The sequence below is a fragment of the Rhineura floridana genome, chromosome 12, assembly GCF_030035675.1.
Source record: "Rhineura floridana isolate rRhiFlo1 chromosome 12, rRhiFlo1.hap2, whole genome shotgun sequence".
NCBI lineage: Eukaryota > Metazoa > Chordata > Lepidosauria > Squamata > Rhineuridae > Rhineura > Rhineura floridana.
In genome coordinates this window covers 5837901-5855595 of record NC_084491.1, presented here as the reverse complement: position 1 = coordinate 5855595, position 17695 = coordinate 5837901, and the positions used below count along the sequence as shown (strand labels likewise).

Sequence of the window (17695 nt, the reverse complement as noted above, 5' to 3'; positions counted from 1 at the left end):
AAAATGCAGGATGCCAGGGATCGCTAACAATTCTCAGCAACCAGCCTTCCACACCCACCTATAATTCCCAGGATACCATGGTGGCAGCCGCCACAATGATCCATATGAACCCATGTGTGCTCATAGTGCATGGATGCCCCGAGGTTTCAAACATCTTTCTTTGCCAGGAGCAACACCAAAGAGATGAGTATCTGAACCACGGGAAATGTTCCTGTACTACCACTTTCCACTGAGCAGTTATACATCTTCAGCCAGAAGCCGCTATCCTTAGCTCAGAAGAGAGAGGGTAGGAAGCAGCTTTATACCAGGTTGCCTCTCCCAGGAATGGCAGATCTCTCAGCCCAGGGCCACATTCCCTCCAGGGGCTGCATGCCAGGGCTAGAGGCCAGAGTGGGTACAGCAATGGATGCATTTGTACTGTTACACTGTGGGCGGCCTTACTTCCAGCTGTGCAAGAGTCAGAAGCTGCTACACACAGAGACACAAGCCAGCGGCATCAGCACAGTTCAAGGACAAGTTCCGCCAAGCAGATCTAACAGAAGGAGAGCGCAGTGCAGGGACGAGGTGGGGTGGGTGGTCTAGGGAGAGTCCTGAGAGCCTGACAGAGAGGCCTCAGGGGCTGCATTTGGCCCTGGGCCCAACGTTCCCCACCTCTGGTCTAAACCGACCGACAGCGGCTCTCCAGGGTCTCAGGCAGGGGACACTCCCAGCCCTACGTGGCAATGCTGGGGATTGAGCCTGGGGCCTTCTGAATGCAAAGCCAGCACCCCATCCCTGAGCTACGGCCTTTGTAGAATCAGCCACACCTACAGCACCCGACATGGTGCTCTCTGGAAGAGCAGCAGCAGTTACCAGTTAAGATTTCATTCCAAGAGATGCTGATGTACTTGTCCCGGTCTGCTCTAGAATGCTCATGCCAGAAGCCGACAACATGCATGAGCTCATGAAGCGCCACCCCCTTCCCCCTGTTGAGACAAGCTGGAGCCAACGATACCACCTGCATCCCACCAATGCGTCCAACGCTGGAGAAGCAGCTGGAGGGAGGGAGAGAGAGAAATCCATTAAGAAGCCGTATTGCAACCAGAAGACCAATCCCGCACTGAAAGAGCCAATGCTCATTTGAAGCCTGCCTGCCTATTAAATATAGATAGCTCTTTTGTGGCAGAAAGACAAGGCAAAACAGCAACACATAAAATTTGTATTAGACAACTAAAGGCAACTCTAGCAAGAAAAAGAAAAAGCAATATATTAAAAGGCCTACTAAGAAAACTTTCTAGTAACTGTTCAAACCCATCAGTGGGGTGGGCCTTTTGGATGTTCCTGGACAGGAAATTCCATAGTGGAGGGTGCCACCACTAAAAAGGCTGTTTCTGGCAGATAACGTCTCACACTCAGTAGTGCTGTATGCAGGTTAATAGTGTGGAAACTGCTAGAATAGGTCACACTACAAGACAGATCAGCTGTGGAGATTGGTGGCTCCAATGTCAGTGGGGTAGTGAATCCGCTCTGGGTTTTAGCTGAAAGCACCTTGGACACTTCCTTGGAAGTTCAGACTAAAACCCAGAGCAAATTCACTGTCCCACTGAGATCAGAGCCACCAATGTCCAATGGAGATATGGATTGTGGTATTATAGCAATCCCACCTCCCTCCCTACATGCCTCTTGCACACAGTTGCTGGGTGGGAGTAGCTGACCCAAACAGGCATACTTCACCCAGCCATGCCCATTCTGTTCCATTTCTGAAATTATCTGTGATTTTTGTTTTTAGTCTGCACAATAAGTTGTATTTAAATGTGCATTGCTAAAAGCTCAAAACATGGATTTAACATTGTGTTTTGAACCATGAATTTCATCAGAATCTTGGATAAATACAAAACCCAGTGAATAACCAAGTTCTGATGCACACTTGTAGCCTATACATACGAAGGCCAAAGTATGACGTACATCATTATTTATGATGTATAAATAAGCCAATGCTCAAATTTGCTAACGTTTAACATGCACCCCCAGATTACATTTTGGACTTGAAATTGGGACTTCAGAATTTGATTGGTTCTCACCTGAGGAGATATTTTTCCAAATGGTAGAAAAATCAACAAATTTAAGCTTGTATAAAAGTGTATTAAAAGCTGTTTGAAGTCAGCTGTAGCACACCATCCAGAATTGACTACTATTGAAGAAAGTCATTGCATGTCAAGTGTACTTGGTAATATTTGAAAGTCAACATTTGCAGACTGGGGAAGATTCAGCACAAGGCCCTTCCAGGAGTGCGATTTTGCCTCTAGGGCAGACTTTTCCATCCTGGTGCCTTCCAGATGGTTTGGAGTACAACTGCCATCAGCCCCAGCCAGCATGACCATCTGCACTAGTGTATCAGTCCAGGAAGCTGAGCTGCAGAACAGCCCTGGAGGAAGAGGGAAGAGAACCCAGTTTTTGCAGGAGGAGAGTCGTCTACTAATATCCCAGCACCTTACGCTCCCCAATCAGATACATTCTTTAAGTCACTACTAACCCAGAGAGTGGAGCAATGGCGATGAAGTCTCTCTGGTAGGAGTAAGGGACAAACTTGATGCAAGTGAACCTTGCAAAATCTTTAAATGCTTCCTTGAGGATCTTCACACTGGATTTGTCTGGCAGAAACAATGACACGGGCAGTAACAACGTCAGATAGCTCAGAGCAGTATTCTTTTCCCCAGAAGAAAAGCACTTAGCAGAAAATTCAGCTTATTTTCTCTGTCATTAATCAAATGCAAGATATTTAAGTAGGCCTGTCACCTCATTTTGCACACATCATTACATCCACAGTTCTTTCCCTTGCCCTCCACCCCAAATCATAATCATCCAGGGGATTCAACACTGCACTGGCAGCACAATCTAACTGCATTCTAATGAGAACTAGTTCTTTTCACAACAGAAAGTGGATTTCCTGTGGCCAAAATTGGCAGCAAAGAGACTCATCATTCACACAAGTGATGGCCACCAACTTGAATGGCTTTAAAAAAGGACTAGACAAATTCATGGGGGAAAAGGCTGTCAGTGACTACTAGCCATGATGCCTATGTTCTACCTCCACTGTCAGAGGCAGTATGCTTCTGAATACCAGTTGCTAGGAATCGCAGACGGGGAGAGTGCTGTTGCAGTCAGGTTCTGTTTGCAGGCTTCCCAAGTGGGCATCTGGTTGGTCACTGTGAGAACAGAATGGTGGACTAGATGGGCCTTTGGCCTGATGCAGCAGGACACTTCTTATGTTCTCATGCGAAGCAAAGACGTTTGGCTCCCCTGAACAGTGAACAGTGAAGTCCAGCTGGCATTTGAGCTGCCAAACTTGTGTGGCTCGGTGACCGGAGAGTGCCAGCCAAGGAGTCAACGTTTTGCTCCATCCTGGATGGTTTGGAGTGGAACTGCTTGAGCTGACAGAGCCTCGAATACCAGGGGTGGGCAACTCGCATCCAACGAGGATCCAGTCTTCTTCATTCAAGTTTTCCATCATGCACATTAACAGCCCAAGATGGACAAGGTGTATGCCACAGTGGACCAAAGGCAATGGCAGGAATGGGCTCCAGTGAACCAGAGGAACTATGGAAGCATGTCAAATCTTTTTGTAAATCCCCCTGGCTTTCTCCAAACTTTGCAAAACTGGCAGTGAGTGCGGGACAAGCATATGCATTAAAAAAGTTTTTGCTGTAAACCGCCCAGAAAGCTTCGGCTATGGGGCGGTATATAAATGTAATAAATAAAGTTGTTTTGCCGAATTCTCCTCTAGCCCTCCATAGCCAAGACCCTCGACACTCTGACTACAGATCCATGCAGCTCCCAGTTCCACACTTGCTACTCAGTGGCATTGAAACTCTGGGCAGGTGCGAGACAAGTGAAGTAGTTCTACTCTATTCTGTGCCACCCCTGAAGTACTTAGTCCTGTTCTGAGCTGGATTTTAGGAAGGACATTGTCCAAAAGAGAGCAACCAGGATGGTGAGGGGATCTGAAAACCAAGTTGAAACAGTTGAAAGAGCTATGTTTAGCCTAGGGAAGATTATGTAGAGACATGTTGATCATCAGATATCTAAATGGCCTCTTGTAAAAGGTGCAGTTGACTTGCTCTGTTGTTTCAGAGGGCAGGGCAAAAACCTATGGGCAGAACTGGCAGAAGGACCATTTTCAACTAAACGTCCGGAAAAATGTCCTAATTGTAAGAGCTATTTAACAGCGGAACAGACTGCTGCTGTCTCAGTAGGTAGTTGGCTCCCCTTTGCTAGAGGAAGTTACGCAGAGGCTGGCTAGTCATCTATTAAGGATGCTATAGCTGAATCCTGCCTTGCAGACTGTGCTGAGGAGGGACTAGATGATCTTCAAGGTATCTTCCAACTTCATCATTCTAAGATAGCTCTCTGAATCTAGAATGAGTAAGATGGATTCTGTATGGCAGGGAAGGGGAACTGGCATCACCCCAGATGCTGTTGGAACTCCAGCTTCTATCAGCCCTGCCAGCATAGCCACTGCTCAGGGATGATTGGAGCCGGCTCCAATTGCATCTGGAGAGCTACAGATCCCTGCTGTATTGAACTAGGTTAATCTAACACCTTGGAGCCCTGGTTAAAGTCTGCTCACTGGAAAACACACACACACATAGAAGAGTCCAACAGATAATGTCCAGGTCATCCAGCCCCTTGAACTTTGGATTCTTGTTCTCCCAAGTCTTACCCAGATGTTTTGGACTACAGTTGACTGGGGCCAATGGAAAAGTAGCCCAACACATCCGGACAGCACATCTGGAGGTTGGGGAAAAGCTGTTGTACAAGAAAGGCAGAAGTTGGATCTGCTTGCTATCCATAACAACTTGCCTCCATCCTATCTCTATTGCCTTTCTACCAATTAGGGATGAGCAAATCTGTCAGTTTTCACTTTCTCATGTTTCCAATCTTAAATTCAGTTCTCCACATTTCAACAACAGCTTATGATTTTTTTAAAAAAAGCTCTTCATAAAAATTCATCCACATTTTACTGCTAATTTCTCCTAATGTGCACATTTTTGTAAGGCACTTTCCCCTAACATCAGGCATTTTTGTATGTTATTTTCACTAACATATATGTTTTGATGCACATACTACCGACTATATATGCATTTTTGCACATGTTATTTGGCTGGACAACTGCTTTGCAAAATACAGAGAAGTGTGAATTTCGAAGAATGACTGTTATCGGTTCACATGTTGTTTTGGAGAGGGCTAATTAGGTAAATTTGCCTTTGAATGTGAACTAAATTGAATTCCCCCCACAGCCCTAGCCCCAGTTCCACCTAGAAGGGGTTTCAAAGTTTGCTGCTTACCATATTTGTAGGAGATTACATAGGGAATTTGGACAGTCCCTCTCTTCTTCGGCCATCTTGGGTTGGCAGACGGAAACAGCCTGAAAGGATTCTGGATGGGAGAAAATTGGCACAGCTTTCATATAGGAACATAGGAAGCTGCCTTATACAGAGTCAGGGCATTGGTCCATCTAGCTCAATATTGCATACACTGACTGGTAGCAGCTCTCCCAGGTTTCAGGGAGTGTTGCTTCAGGGATTGAACCCGAGATCTTCTGCAGGCAAGGGGCAGATGCTCTACCACTGAGCCACAAATAGCTTCCCCATCCACAGAACTCAAAGTTCTCCTGCTAGGGACACTCCCAAGGTCACACCAGCATGGGTTTCCTTGTAGGAAGTGGGGGAAACTCTGGCCCTCAGCCCTATGACAATGCTAGCTGAGACAGTTTTGTTTGGTGATGTTGTTAGGAATGGATTAAAACAGGTGTGGGGAAACTTTGGCCCTCCAGATGTTGCTGAACTACAACTCCCACCAACCCTGACCATTGGCCATGCCTGCTGGGAGTTGTAGTTTATACTGGGGGAAGGTAATGAGCAGAGCACCGCAGGGCTCAGTGCAACATTTTTATTAATGACTTTGATGAGGAAGTGCAAGGAAAGCTTATCAGATTTGCAGATGATACAAAATTGGAAGGAGCAGCTATTACTGGAAGACAGAAAAAGAATTCAAAGTGATCTTGATAGGCTGGAGCATTTGGCTGAAAACAACAGAATGAAATTTAACAGGGATAAGTGCAAAGTTCTATACCTAGGAGAAAGAAACCAAAGGCACAGTTATAAGATGGAGGATACTTGGGACAGCAGTACTACATGCGAGAAGGATCTTGGGATTGTTGTTGATCACAAGCTGAATATGAGCCAACATCTTGGAATTATTCTATGGTTCTATGAATAGTAGAGGTGAAAGGGTCCTATAAGGCCATTGAGTCCAACCCCTGCTCAGTGTAGGAATTCGACTTCAAGTATCCCCAACAGGTGGCTGTCCAGCTGCCTCTTGAATGCCTCCTGTGTTGGAGAGCCCACCACCTCCCTAGGTCATTGGTTCCATTGTTGTATGGCTCTAACAGCTGGGAAGTTTTTCCTGATGTTTAGCCAAAATCTGGCTTCCTATATCTTGAGCCCATTATTGTGTCGTGCACTCTGGGATGATCGAGAAGAGATCCTGGCCTTCCTCTGTGAGACAACCTTTCAAGTACTTGAAGAATGCTATCATATTTTTCCTCATTCTGGGCTAAACATGCCCAGGTTTTTCAGTCTCTCCTCATAGGGCTTTGTTTCCAGTCCCCTGATCATCCCTGTTGCCCTCCTCTGAACCTGTTCCAGTTTGTCTGCATCCTTCTTAAAGTGCAGTGCCCAGAACTGGATGGACTATTTAAGTTTTTCAATACTTCATGCAATTTGTAAACTATACTTGTGTTAATGCAGTCTAAAATAGCATTTGCCTTTGTTGTAGCCATATTGCACTGTTGGCTAATTCAGCTTGTGATCAACAGCAGCAACATCTGGAAGGCCAAGAGTCCCCACACTTGAATTAAAAAGTGGCTAAGGTTCAATGCTTTAATACGGGGAGGGGGGCTAACCAGCAGTCTTCCAGATGCTGTTGTTGGACTCCAACAGCATCTGGAGGACCACCAGTTAGGCCCACCCCCCACTTTATCAGGCTGCTTCCCTCACCTAGAGGGAACCAATTTAGATATTTAAGATTAACATGCTTCTTTGAAAACACACCCCATCTGTATCTCCCTGTCTGTCCCCAAGGGTGCAGACACACTACCTGCTTCTAAAACAACAGACCCTGTTCTCTGGCTTCAGTTTAAAACATGTTTGCCCACGGCTGGACACACCTCTCTTCCCCACTGCTCATCTCATACCTTCTAGGACTTCCCACAGCAAAGCGTTGGGCGAATCACTGTCTCTGCCCAACCTTCAGCACAGTGTTTTCACGGAACACACCTTGGAGTGGCAACAAGTTGACCTACCAGTTTTGATTTCCGTGTGAAGCTGATTTCACGGAGAAATGCCCTCAAGCTGCATTTTGCCAGGTTTTGGAGTAAAAGGAGGCAGAGTTGACTAGCATCATATGTCTTGAGCTTCAGAAATAGAATTTGAGATGCTCTGAAGCCAGCAAAACTGTGTGTCTTTACCCCAATTTTCTCCTACATCCTCTAGCCAGGCATTCTGTCCTCCAGCTGTTTAATCTGATCCATAAAACTCCTGGGCATTGACTGTGACCTCATCAGTTTTGCAGGCAGTGTTTTAGCTCCCTGCTGCTTCCAATGCATTTTGAGTTAAGAGGAGCAACCCGGTAGGCAATCCCAAGGGGTAGTCCAAAGGCACCTAATGCAGCCAAACTCTGAAGCAAAGCAGGCTGATCAGACCACCTGGGGACCTCACGCATGCCACTTTGAGCTCCACAGAAAATAGGCAGGATAGAAATGCAATAAGATACAGGGTTATAGGAAATCACAGCTAAAAGAGAATTCCCTGGAGTGGGGAGAAAGCAATTCCCACTCTCACTCATCCCAGTGGGAGCTCTCCTCTCAATGCAAATAAATAGCAGCTTCAGAGAAGCAAGTTTTTGTCAGGACCGCAGCAGGCAAGAAAAGGGTTAAACTTCCCCACACACAGCCTGCTGAGAACATAATCATTATCAGCCATTCTCCACTTCCCCCATCCCACAGTAGCTGGTTTTTGCATTTTTAGACATACACATTAAATGCATAGATTCATGTAACATTTGCACCTAGTTTGGCACTCAGGGCTCATCTACATGGTGATTTACTATATGTTTGGCGCTACTCACTTCTCCTTTAAGTTTGCATGGTTCACGTGACATTACTGGCAAACAGAAGCTATCATGCAGTTTTCCCCCTGTAAATCCATACTAATCCAATCCACTGATAATACAAAAAAGGGAGAAAGAATGTCTCCACTCTTTCTCTAGTGCTTGCAGATGCTTCGCTCCAATGCTTTCAGGTGGGTGTGTCAATCTTTCCCCTCTCCACACCCACTATCTCCTCCTCCCTTCTTTCATTTTGCTTCCTGTACGCTGACAAGCAACTTCCGGTTGCTCTCCTCCATTCTGCTGGCCTTTTGTTATATTGCTGCAAATGGTACCTTTATTTTCTTCCCCCTAACTTGTGCACAAAAGCATAACACTGCTCAAACAAAGATTTGCATTTGAGCTGTATCCTACCCTACCAACCACAGGCATGGAAAACACAGATATTCACACTTCTGATTTTTTTTTTTTAAGGAACCTACTGAAGCTGGTAGAACAGACTGAGCATGCTTGGTCACCTAGCAGCCAGAGGGAGTGGAAATGTATAATTAGAGGGTGGGGCCACAAGGAAACCATGAGACTAATCCTTCCCAGAGGAATGCCTACTTGTGTGAATGGGAAAAAGCAATTGGCAGGTAACATTGAGCAGGAACTGCGGATGGTACCAATCTATTACAAAGGTAAAAAATGAATTTGTTATGAAAAATGCTCCCATGTAGAAGAGCCCTCAGCTGTAAAGAGCAAGGAAGAAAAGCTGCAATCAAGAAAACGACCCATGTGCCCAGATTCAACAGATTCATTCATTACTTACCACTTTGATGATGTCCCCCTCGATCAGGAAGCTGCTTTCTGGTGCCCCTGGAAAAACCAGCTCTGGGAAGAGAAAAACCAGAGCATCTGGTGGAAGCCACTTCCAGACATCGCTTGATCAAATAGCCTAATATGACAGACTAGAGCTGAAAGCAAATCACTGCAAACAGATTTTAGCTTCAGATCTGCCACTTTGGTCACTCAATGTTTCCCTGCAAAATTAAAGTTCCTCATATTCATTTTGGCATCTCTGGATTGATTTGGGAGGCACCATATCAGAGGTCTTTGATCATGTCTGCTATCAAACACTATTCCATGCCTGGCCAGCTAATAGCCACTCTAGCTTCACTAACCTGGTGCCCTCCAGATGTTTTGTACTACAATTCCCAGTCAGCTGGGAATGCCCTGTAGCTAGGGTGGGGCAAATGGGTCCACTGTTCCCTAAAGCTGTGCTTCCCCCACCCCAGATTTTTTGGGGGGGAATTATCTTTTTAATTTGTAAGACAATGACAACGTCATTGAAGGAATGACAGCTTGTTTTAAGAACAGGACCCTCTGAAAAATTTGGTGAATAAGGCAGAGTGAGTACACAACAAAAAAAACTCATCCAGAAGAGCCTTCAACAGCCTGTATAGTAGCATGACTCTTGAAGAGTTAAAATATTAGAACTTTGCGTCATGGGTTAGAGTTAGGCTTCACCCCTTGGACTTTCATACTTTTCAGTTTTAGTTGTGTTCTCTACCAAGCCAGCAATAAATAAGCATGTTTATTTGCCTGTAGAAAGTAAGATTGTTTATTCTGCAGTTATTATGATGAATAGTGCAGGAATGGGTGCTTATTGCTAAAGGGTGAAGTAAAGAGATAAGTTAAAGTGATCTGAAAATGTATCTACCCCTAAGTTACCCTTTACTCTTAAAGTGCTCACTATAGTCACAATCATAATGGTTATTTTTTAATTGAGTATTTAATAGCAAAGGATGAAAACAGCCCTAGAGGAATAGAAACACTGTGTGCACACTACGGTTAGCTGGCTGGCCACCTAAGAAAAATCAACCCAGCAACCAGTAAAAAAGAAATCCAATTGTGTTCCACAATATTATTTATTTATTCGACTTATTAGTTGCTTATCTGGCTGAATTTTCAGCCACTCTAAGCGACGTACAAAGCAGAACATGTAAACATCAAAACATTAAGAGACTAACAATAAAAACTAAACAATAACGTAGAAGCAACAAGTTCCAATGATAATAGGGCTTCTGCAGTTATTATGATGAATAGAGCAGGAATGGGTGTTTCCAACTGCTTAGTTTCCAACTGCTTAGTTAGCCCTTTATATAGCAACCACTTAAAATATTTCCCCTTGGTTGTCCAACAGGAAGGAAAATCAGGAAATAAGACTAGAAGGAGGGACGCTCAAGGAGTTATCACCTTTTTGTATCCCCTTAATGTATTCTTAACATCTTTTTTTATGAAACAAAAAATATGCCAGTCATCTAATTAATTTTCGGTTATCTTGACCTTTACATAGTCCATTACGTAAGTTAACATATTCTCCACTTGGAGAAGGAGTGAGGGGGAAGGTCATTGCATTTCCTTTCCCCTGGCCTAGCTCAGCCCTTACCATCCACTCTACCAGTAGGGTGGGGGTTAGCTGGTGTTATATGCCTCCTCACAAAACATGCCCCACAGAAAAAAGCAGCTGCCCCATCTAACAAGGCTGGCTGGCTCCAGGGTTACGATGGGTGTTGTAGTCCAAAACATCTGAAGGGTACCAGGATGACAAAGGCTAATCTGCAACATCAGATGGTGAATACTTTACAGCATACATTTAAAGCACATCACGCCCCCCCAAAAAAATCCAGGGAACTGTAGTTTATCCCTCACAGAGCTACATTTCCCAGCAGCCTTAACAAACTACAGTCCCCAGGATTCTTTGGGGGAAGCATGTGCCTTCAACATATGGTGTGGATATAAATATGAACAATAGTTAATATTGGTTGCCAGATAGTCCCCGGGCCCAATTCAAGTTGCTCATGTTAGTGTTTAAAGCCCTACATTATTTTTGTCCTAAATATCTGGAACAATGCCTCCTTCATTGAATATCAGGAAAAACTTCCTAACTCTTAGAGCAGTACCACAATGGAGCCAATGACCTAGAGAGGTGGTGGGCTCTCCAACACTGGAGGCCTTCAAGAGGCAGCTGGACAGCCATCTGTTGGGGATGCTTTAAGTTGGATTCCTGCATTGAGCAGGAGGTTGGACCTGATGGCCTTAGAGACCCCTTTCAACTCTACGATGTTATGATTCCCTACAGACCCTCTTGGGTGTTGAGATCAGCAGAGAGGACCCTCTTGGTAGTTCCACTTTTCTCAGGCATTCTGGGACGTAAGTCCAGGAGATGGCATTTTCTGTGGCAACCCCTAAGTTGTGCAACTGTCTCCCCACAGAGGTATTTCTGCCACGTTCATTATATGCAGCTTCCCTCTATGCTGAAGACACACCTTTTCACCCTCACTTTTGATGCTTGATATATATTGTCAGGACCCTCTGTAGTTTTCAATGTCATTTGTTTAAAAGTTTTTCTAAAACATTGTATTTTGTTGTGACCCACGCTGGGACCTTTGCTGGAGGTTGGATCATCGTCAGACAGCAAAAGTGCACAGTGTCCTATTAAGGAAATATAGGATTTGTACTGGTGCAGAGTAACAAACACATAATAAAATCCCCTTTACAAGATCACCTTCAGATTCATAAGCAGGGGGAAAGCATTAGTATAAGACATTGCTTTGTAATTAATGTTGACAGTTTGGGATAAGTACAGAGAAATTTCCCCACTTGATAGCCAATGGCTTGTTAATAGGCCTTCCTCCTGAGACACTTTAGATGGGCAGTTTGAAAGTTTAAGGATATGGATTAAATATTTTCTTCTTCTTTCACAACCCATTGTAAACCACCTGCAGGAAAATGAAAATGGTCTGCCTTCAAGTCAATTCCGACTTATGGAGACCCTACAAATATGGTTTTCATGGTAAGTGTTATTCAGAGGGGGTTTATCGTTGCCTTCCTCTGAGGCTGAGAGGTAGTGATTGGCCCAAGGTCACCCAGTGAGCTTCATGGCTATGTGGGGATTCAAACCCTGGACTCCCAGGTCATAGTCCAACACACTAACCACTACGCCATGCTGGCAGGAAGAATGTTCTATATAAGATTTAGGCAGTAGAATCCAAAGCCAAGCCTTTTACTGGACTGCTGTGTGTGCATGGGGAGTTGTGAATTGCACGTTTGCCATTCAAATCCTCCCCCCCCCCCCAATGCATATTAAAAAGAGCACATCAGGGCAAGACAAGAGAATGCAGACTCTCCTCTGCAATGCACTAGCATTTGTGGGTTTATTTTGTTCAGAATATATTTTCTTAAAACGTCCTACTGTAACACATGGCACAGGCTCCCAAACTGTGATCCATGGATGGGGTAGTGGTCTACAAGCTTCATTCAGGTGGTCTGCAGCATATCTGTGCCTTTGTGGCTAAAGGTGGGAGATGGGCACATCAATCGCATTCAGTATTCTTACTGGTTTTTAACTGTGTTTTAATTGCTTCTCTTATTTCTTATGCTGTTTTTTGTATTGTTATTTGTATGGAACAAAAACACAATTAAAAATCATACAGCATCTAGCACAGCATGTTACAATTGCTACAGGAAGCAGAAAGATCATTAAGTGGGCCACCAAGACCCTGAGCAGTTTTCAAGTGGTCCATGGACAGGAAATTTGGGAGCCACTGACACATAGCGCTCTAGACATGCTGCAGTTCCACCCAGGCTTCGGATGTGGCTCAGTGACCCAAACACAGCCTGCCTTACATGTCAGTGGGCTCTTGTCCCCTTTTTAGGTCATAGTCCTTATGAATGGCAGCTGTTCTTGAATGTGTGACTAGCAATATAAAGGGTTGCCACATAAGATTCCCAGTGGCCAGGAGTGGGTGAGTGGCTTCAGTGCAGCCTGCATATAGGGTAGCCGCGTAGGTACTTTAGGAAGGACAGCCCTTTATTTGAAGGGCACTCCAGTTAAAAAGTAAAGAACCACAAGCATGATGTTGCATATCGATTAGCAAACTGAGCAGGCACACAGCAGCCCCCACTTGAGCGACATTTTTATTATATCTCTATTTAAAGGATTTTACATAAATTAGCATATTAACAGTGCATGCCACTGTACTGTCCTTTATAGGAGGGGGCCATCTGCCTTCCAGAGTCAGCATGAGAAGACAAACCACTTACCTTGGTTAATGTCAAGGATGTCATCAGGCGGATCTCTGGCCTCATCCGAGTCACTCTCTTGGGCATGCGCCACTTGGAAGCTGTCTCCGCGGCCACGTACAGGGAGGGCTAGAAAGAGATGCACCCACATTCTGTCAACATCTACACCTTGTTGCAAGGAACCAGGATGAGGCCAGCCACAGAAGAAGCTGCCATCCACCAGGCCAGGGCACTCCCCATCTAGCCCTACATTTTCTACTCTGGCTGGAAGCAGCTCACCAGGGTCTAAGACAAAGCCCCTGGGGCGTACCTGCTACCTTATCTTTGTGACCGAACTTGGGCCCTTCTGAATACAAGCCAGGTGCTCTACCACTGAGCTTGAGCCTCCTCTTGCTACCTCAAGGAGCCCAGCTCTTTCACCTTGTTCAGCCTCTGTCAAGCCAACACCAGGTGTTACAGGTTTAAGGCCTTTTTCAAGGCATCTTAAGAATGGCACAACTCCCAACCTTACAAGTCTTGGAAATTGTGGGCTGAAGGGGGGGGGGGTCACTTCTTAAGGAGATGCTATGACAGCTTAAAGCCAGTTCTACATTTGCAGCATCAGATAGGACTACAGGCTCCTGTACGACAGAGGAAACTTAATGGAAATGCAACTCAGTATCCCTCATAAGGAACCTTCTCCATTCAGTTTACGCCTCACCTCAGGAGGGCAGCTTTGCACATTCACTGCATTAGATGTGGATTATGGAGCATTTCATATTATGCGTTTTAGCATTCAAAGCACTTCACCTGCTCTAATTTCTGCAGCTGTCCTGCTTAAGTAGACAATCTCATTATCTCAACCTTGCAAATGAAGGAAGGCAGGGAATGGAAACACACCTTAGCTAAACACACTGTCTAACCAGAACAGCTATTCATACGCATCAGAACAGTAGCTGCTCTTGACCCAAGGATACCTCCACACCCCCTTTAACAGCAGCTTGCAGGAGACATTCAGAACTGCCACTGTAAGATTTAAGAGAGAGAGAAATAACTAAGGAAGCCAGACCAAAATAGGGTCATTTCCAAGGCAGAATAGCTCTCCAGAATAAGCTGATCAACAGACAAGTTTGGCTCCCCAAATCTGCCAAATGGTAGAGTCAGCTTGTAGTGCTGCAAGCTCTTCTTCAAGGCCTGTGAGCAGCACACACTGATGCCTCCTTGTTAGAGACAGAAATAATTATCCCTTACCTGAAAATAGCCAAAAAAGACCTACAAATATTAGCCAAATGCCAACCATGGCTGGAGGACCAACCCTATGATCACCTCAGCTGCTGTCTGTATTAGAAGCACTACAAACCCCACTAAGCAGTACCACAAAAATGCTTAGGCAACAGGCCCACACCCAGGCACCGTCAGATCTTTATATAGAGCACAGATGAAAGAGAAACACCTGTAAGAAGCCTCTTAATTAGAAGCTCTTGTGTAATGAAGCCCTTCTTAAGCTTCCTCCTATATATGCAGCTGCAGGCAGACAGTTCTTCTTGAATAGCTCACCCGACCCATGCAGACTCATTAAAGCAGATCAAAAGAGGGGGGGAGGGGGACATGTTTCTTCTGGATCTGCTCTTGGGCCTTTAAGAGCAACCTGACCGGTGACGCTTTTTCCTGCCACGGAGATGTACTGGCAGGAAAAGCTTTGCCCATTCAAGAACTGCTGTGTTGGTTCAGACCACCTACTCCACTCCTTATGTCCCCAGCACTGGCTTTTCTAGCCAGATGTCTCTGAAAGTGCACAATCCATAAAAATCTTCCCCTGTTGCTTCTTTTCAGGTCCTGGTATCTAGAAAGGTATAGTGCTTCTGAACACAAATTGTGTATGAATTTCTGTAATCTCGTTTTAAAAACCATCTAAGGCTGGTATAGCACAGACAGCTGGTATAGCGCAGTGGGGAGGAGAGCCTGGCTGGGAGTCCAGAGTCTGTGAGTTCAAATCCCCGCTCGTGGCTCCTGGGTGTCAAGGGCCAGCTAAAGATCACCCCCACAGGGAGTGGCTCAGGGGTTACGTGCCCTGCCACCTGTGCAGCCGTGGGCAAGCTGCAGAGTCCCAAGGAGTCCAGCTGCCCCCCAGCTGGCAGTTGTGGACAAGGAAGGGGCTGGCTTGTGCAGCTGTGGCAAGCTGAGCAGGCCCTAGCCAGCTGGGGAGGACTAGCCTCAGAGGGAGGCAATGGTAAATCCCTTCTGAATACCACTTACCATGAAAACCCTATTCGAAGGGTAGCCATAAGTTGGGATCAACTTGAAGGCAGTCCATTTCCATTTTTCAAGCCGATGGCCACCTTGTGGTGATGAACTTCTGCAGGTCAGACTGCTATTAAAGGCAGGGGAGCCACTGGGGGAGAAAGTTACTGGAACGGAAGAAGGCCATCACTTCTAGGTGAGCCTACTATGAGGGGGCTCAAGACAGCCACCTTAGGTGGCAAATGGTGAGGGGCAGGGAATGGACAGAGCTGTGGCCTGACCTGTGTTCCCTAAAAGCTAGGCAGAGGCCCTCAGGCAGAGTGGAGGACTTTGTCCCATTGCCAGTGTCAAATACTGTAAGATTCAGCTGCCAGTCTGGTTGGCTTTTGAACATGGGAATGTGAGGAACTATCTTCTCCTTCACCTCAGGCAGGAAAGTGTCTCGGGTCAGCCTAGCCTAAAGCACCACTTAAACACATGTGAAATATCTATTAGCAGAGAAAGGAAAACCTGCATTAATACCCATTAATGTTGCAGGTATAAAATATGATTAACAAAAATGGGGACTGGATTTGCAAAGAAAAATTTCTCCAGAGATTTGGTTTTTCCTTTTTAGACCCAGTTTAATGTGAGCTCAAATTAAACCAGAACTATCACTAGAAGCTAAAATGATGAAACTGAGGTTATCATACTTTGGACACATAATGAAAAGACATGATTCACTAGAAAAGACCATAATGCTGGGAAAAACAGAAGGGAGTAGAAAAAGAGGAAGGCCAAACAAGAGATGGATTGATTCCATAAAGGAAGCCACAGACCTGAACTCACAAGATCTGAACAGGGTGGTTCATGACAGATGCTATTGGAGGTCACTGATTCATAGGGTTGCCATAAGTCGTAGTCGACTTGAAGGCACATAGCAACAACAATATCAGTGAGAACTGTATAAAATGGCAATCCAGTGGCATTTGAAAAAATGGACTGCCTTCAAGTCGATCCCGAGGTATGGCGACTGTATGAATAGGGTTTTCATGGTAAGCAGTATTCAGAGGTGGTTTACCATTGCCTTCCTCTGAGGCCGAGAGGCAGTGACTGGCCCAAGGTCACCCAGTGAGCTTCATGGCTGTGTGGGGATTTGAACCCTGGTCTCCCAGGTCGTAGTCCAGCACCTTAACCACTACACCACACTGGCTCTCCCAGTGGCATTTAACACTCCTGAAATTAGATAAGATCTATGACATTGGAGACAGTAATTCCCGGTCCACTGCCAAAAACAAAGCAGAATTCTTCCACATGTGATGGATATGATAACAGTATTTTTGGAAATAACGGTCTCAGCAATACCGTCCTTTACTAATGTTAATACACTTTTGGCTCCTCTTGTTTGTCTTCTCAGTTTTATGCCAGACTGAGTCACAGGAATGTAGGAAACTGTTTATTGGTCATGATCAGTTGAGTGGTTAATCCCCATATAAAAGATAACATTCTCCTTGCAGAATATTAGGGTTGTGCTTTGGCTCTGTGTGCATCCTGAAGACCGAGGCAAATTGGGGTGATTCAGGTCATGAGCTCACATTCCCAAATCAGATCGTGCCATTAACAAGGCATCCCGAGGTGGATCAGGAACTTCGTTAGCTTCCACGTCTCTCTGTGGCCTCATTTTCTCCAAAGTTAAACACACTTTTCTTTTCTGAAAAACAAAATCAAGTTTATTGGGGAAACGTCCAGAACACACGAGGGGAGGAGGAAGAGACGAAGGGAGAGTGAAGACGTGCGCGGGGGGGGAACCTTTCATTTTGACAGATAGATCTAGATTTTAATCACACTAAATTAGGGTTGCCAGGTCTCTGGTTTTGCCCGGAGACTCTGGATTTTTGGGGTCCTCTCCAGGTGAGTCACCCCAATCTCTGGTCTCTCAGCTTTCATTTACAACAAAAGTTAAGTTTCTAGGTGGTCTGGTTCATGAGATATACACCAAAATGTCAGCCCCCCCCGCAACTTCTGTTAAATGAGCTCATAACTGGCTACTCTGACCCCACCCTTTCAGGTTTGTAGCCAATAAGTGAAGTCAGGGTTGTGATTGGCAAAGGATTTGGTGACCTCCAGGCATTAGCTAGACCCCATTGCAAGCCATAAAACTTTTTTTCCTGTTTGTCTGAAAATCTCATAAATTGAGTAAGTATATAGCTTTCAATAGTAGCAAAAGTCTTTTTTTCTCGTGTGCAAACAAGTTTAAATTTTCCGGGGCTGTTGAAGAGGGCAG

At 45.2% G+C, this 17695-nt stretch overlaps 1 protein-coding gene across 2 annotated transcripts in view; it reads right to left on the bottom strand.

Annotated features, from left to right (window-relative positions):
- Positions 1-14610, bottom strand: part of ASTL (astacin like metalloendopeptidase) — a 30103-nt gene extending 15493 nt beyond the window's left edge. For both annotated transcript variants that reach the window (XM_061592953.1, XM_061592954.1), the window contains exons 1-6: positions 14443-14610; positions 13234-13341; positions 8957-9018; positions 5325-5415; positions 2513-2630; positions 853-1034 (exon numbers count right to left, since the gene is read on the bottom strand). In XM_061592953.1, the coding sequence (XP_061448937.1) occupies positions 853-1034; positions 2513-2630; positions 5325-5415; positions 8957-9018; positions 13234-13341; positions 14443-14491 (610 nt within the window). In that variant the 5' untranslated portion in view covers positions 14492-14610. The remainder of the gene's footprint in view (positions 1-852; positions 1035-2512; positions 2631-5324; positions 5416-8956; positions 9019-13233; positions 13342-14442) is intronic.
- Between the last annotated feature and the right edge of the window lie 3085 nt (positions 14611-17695).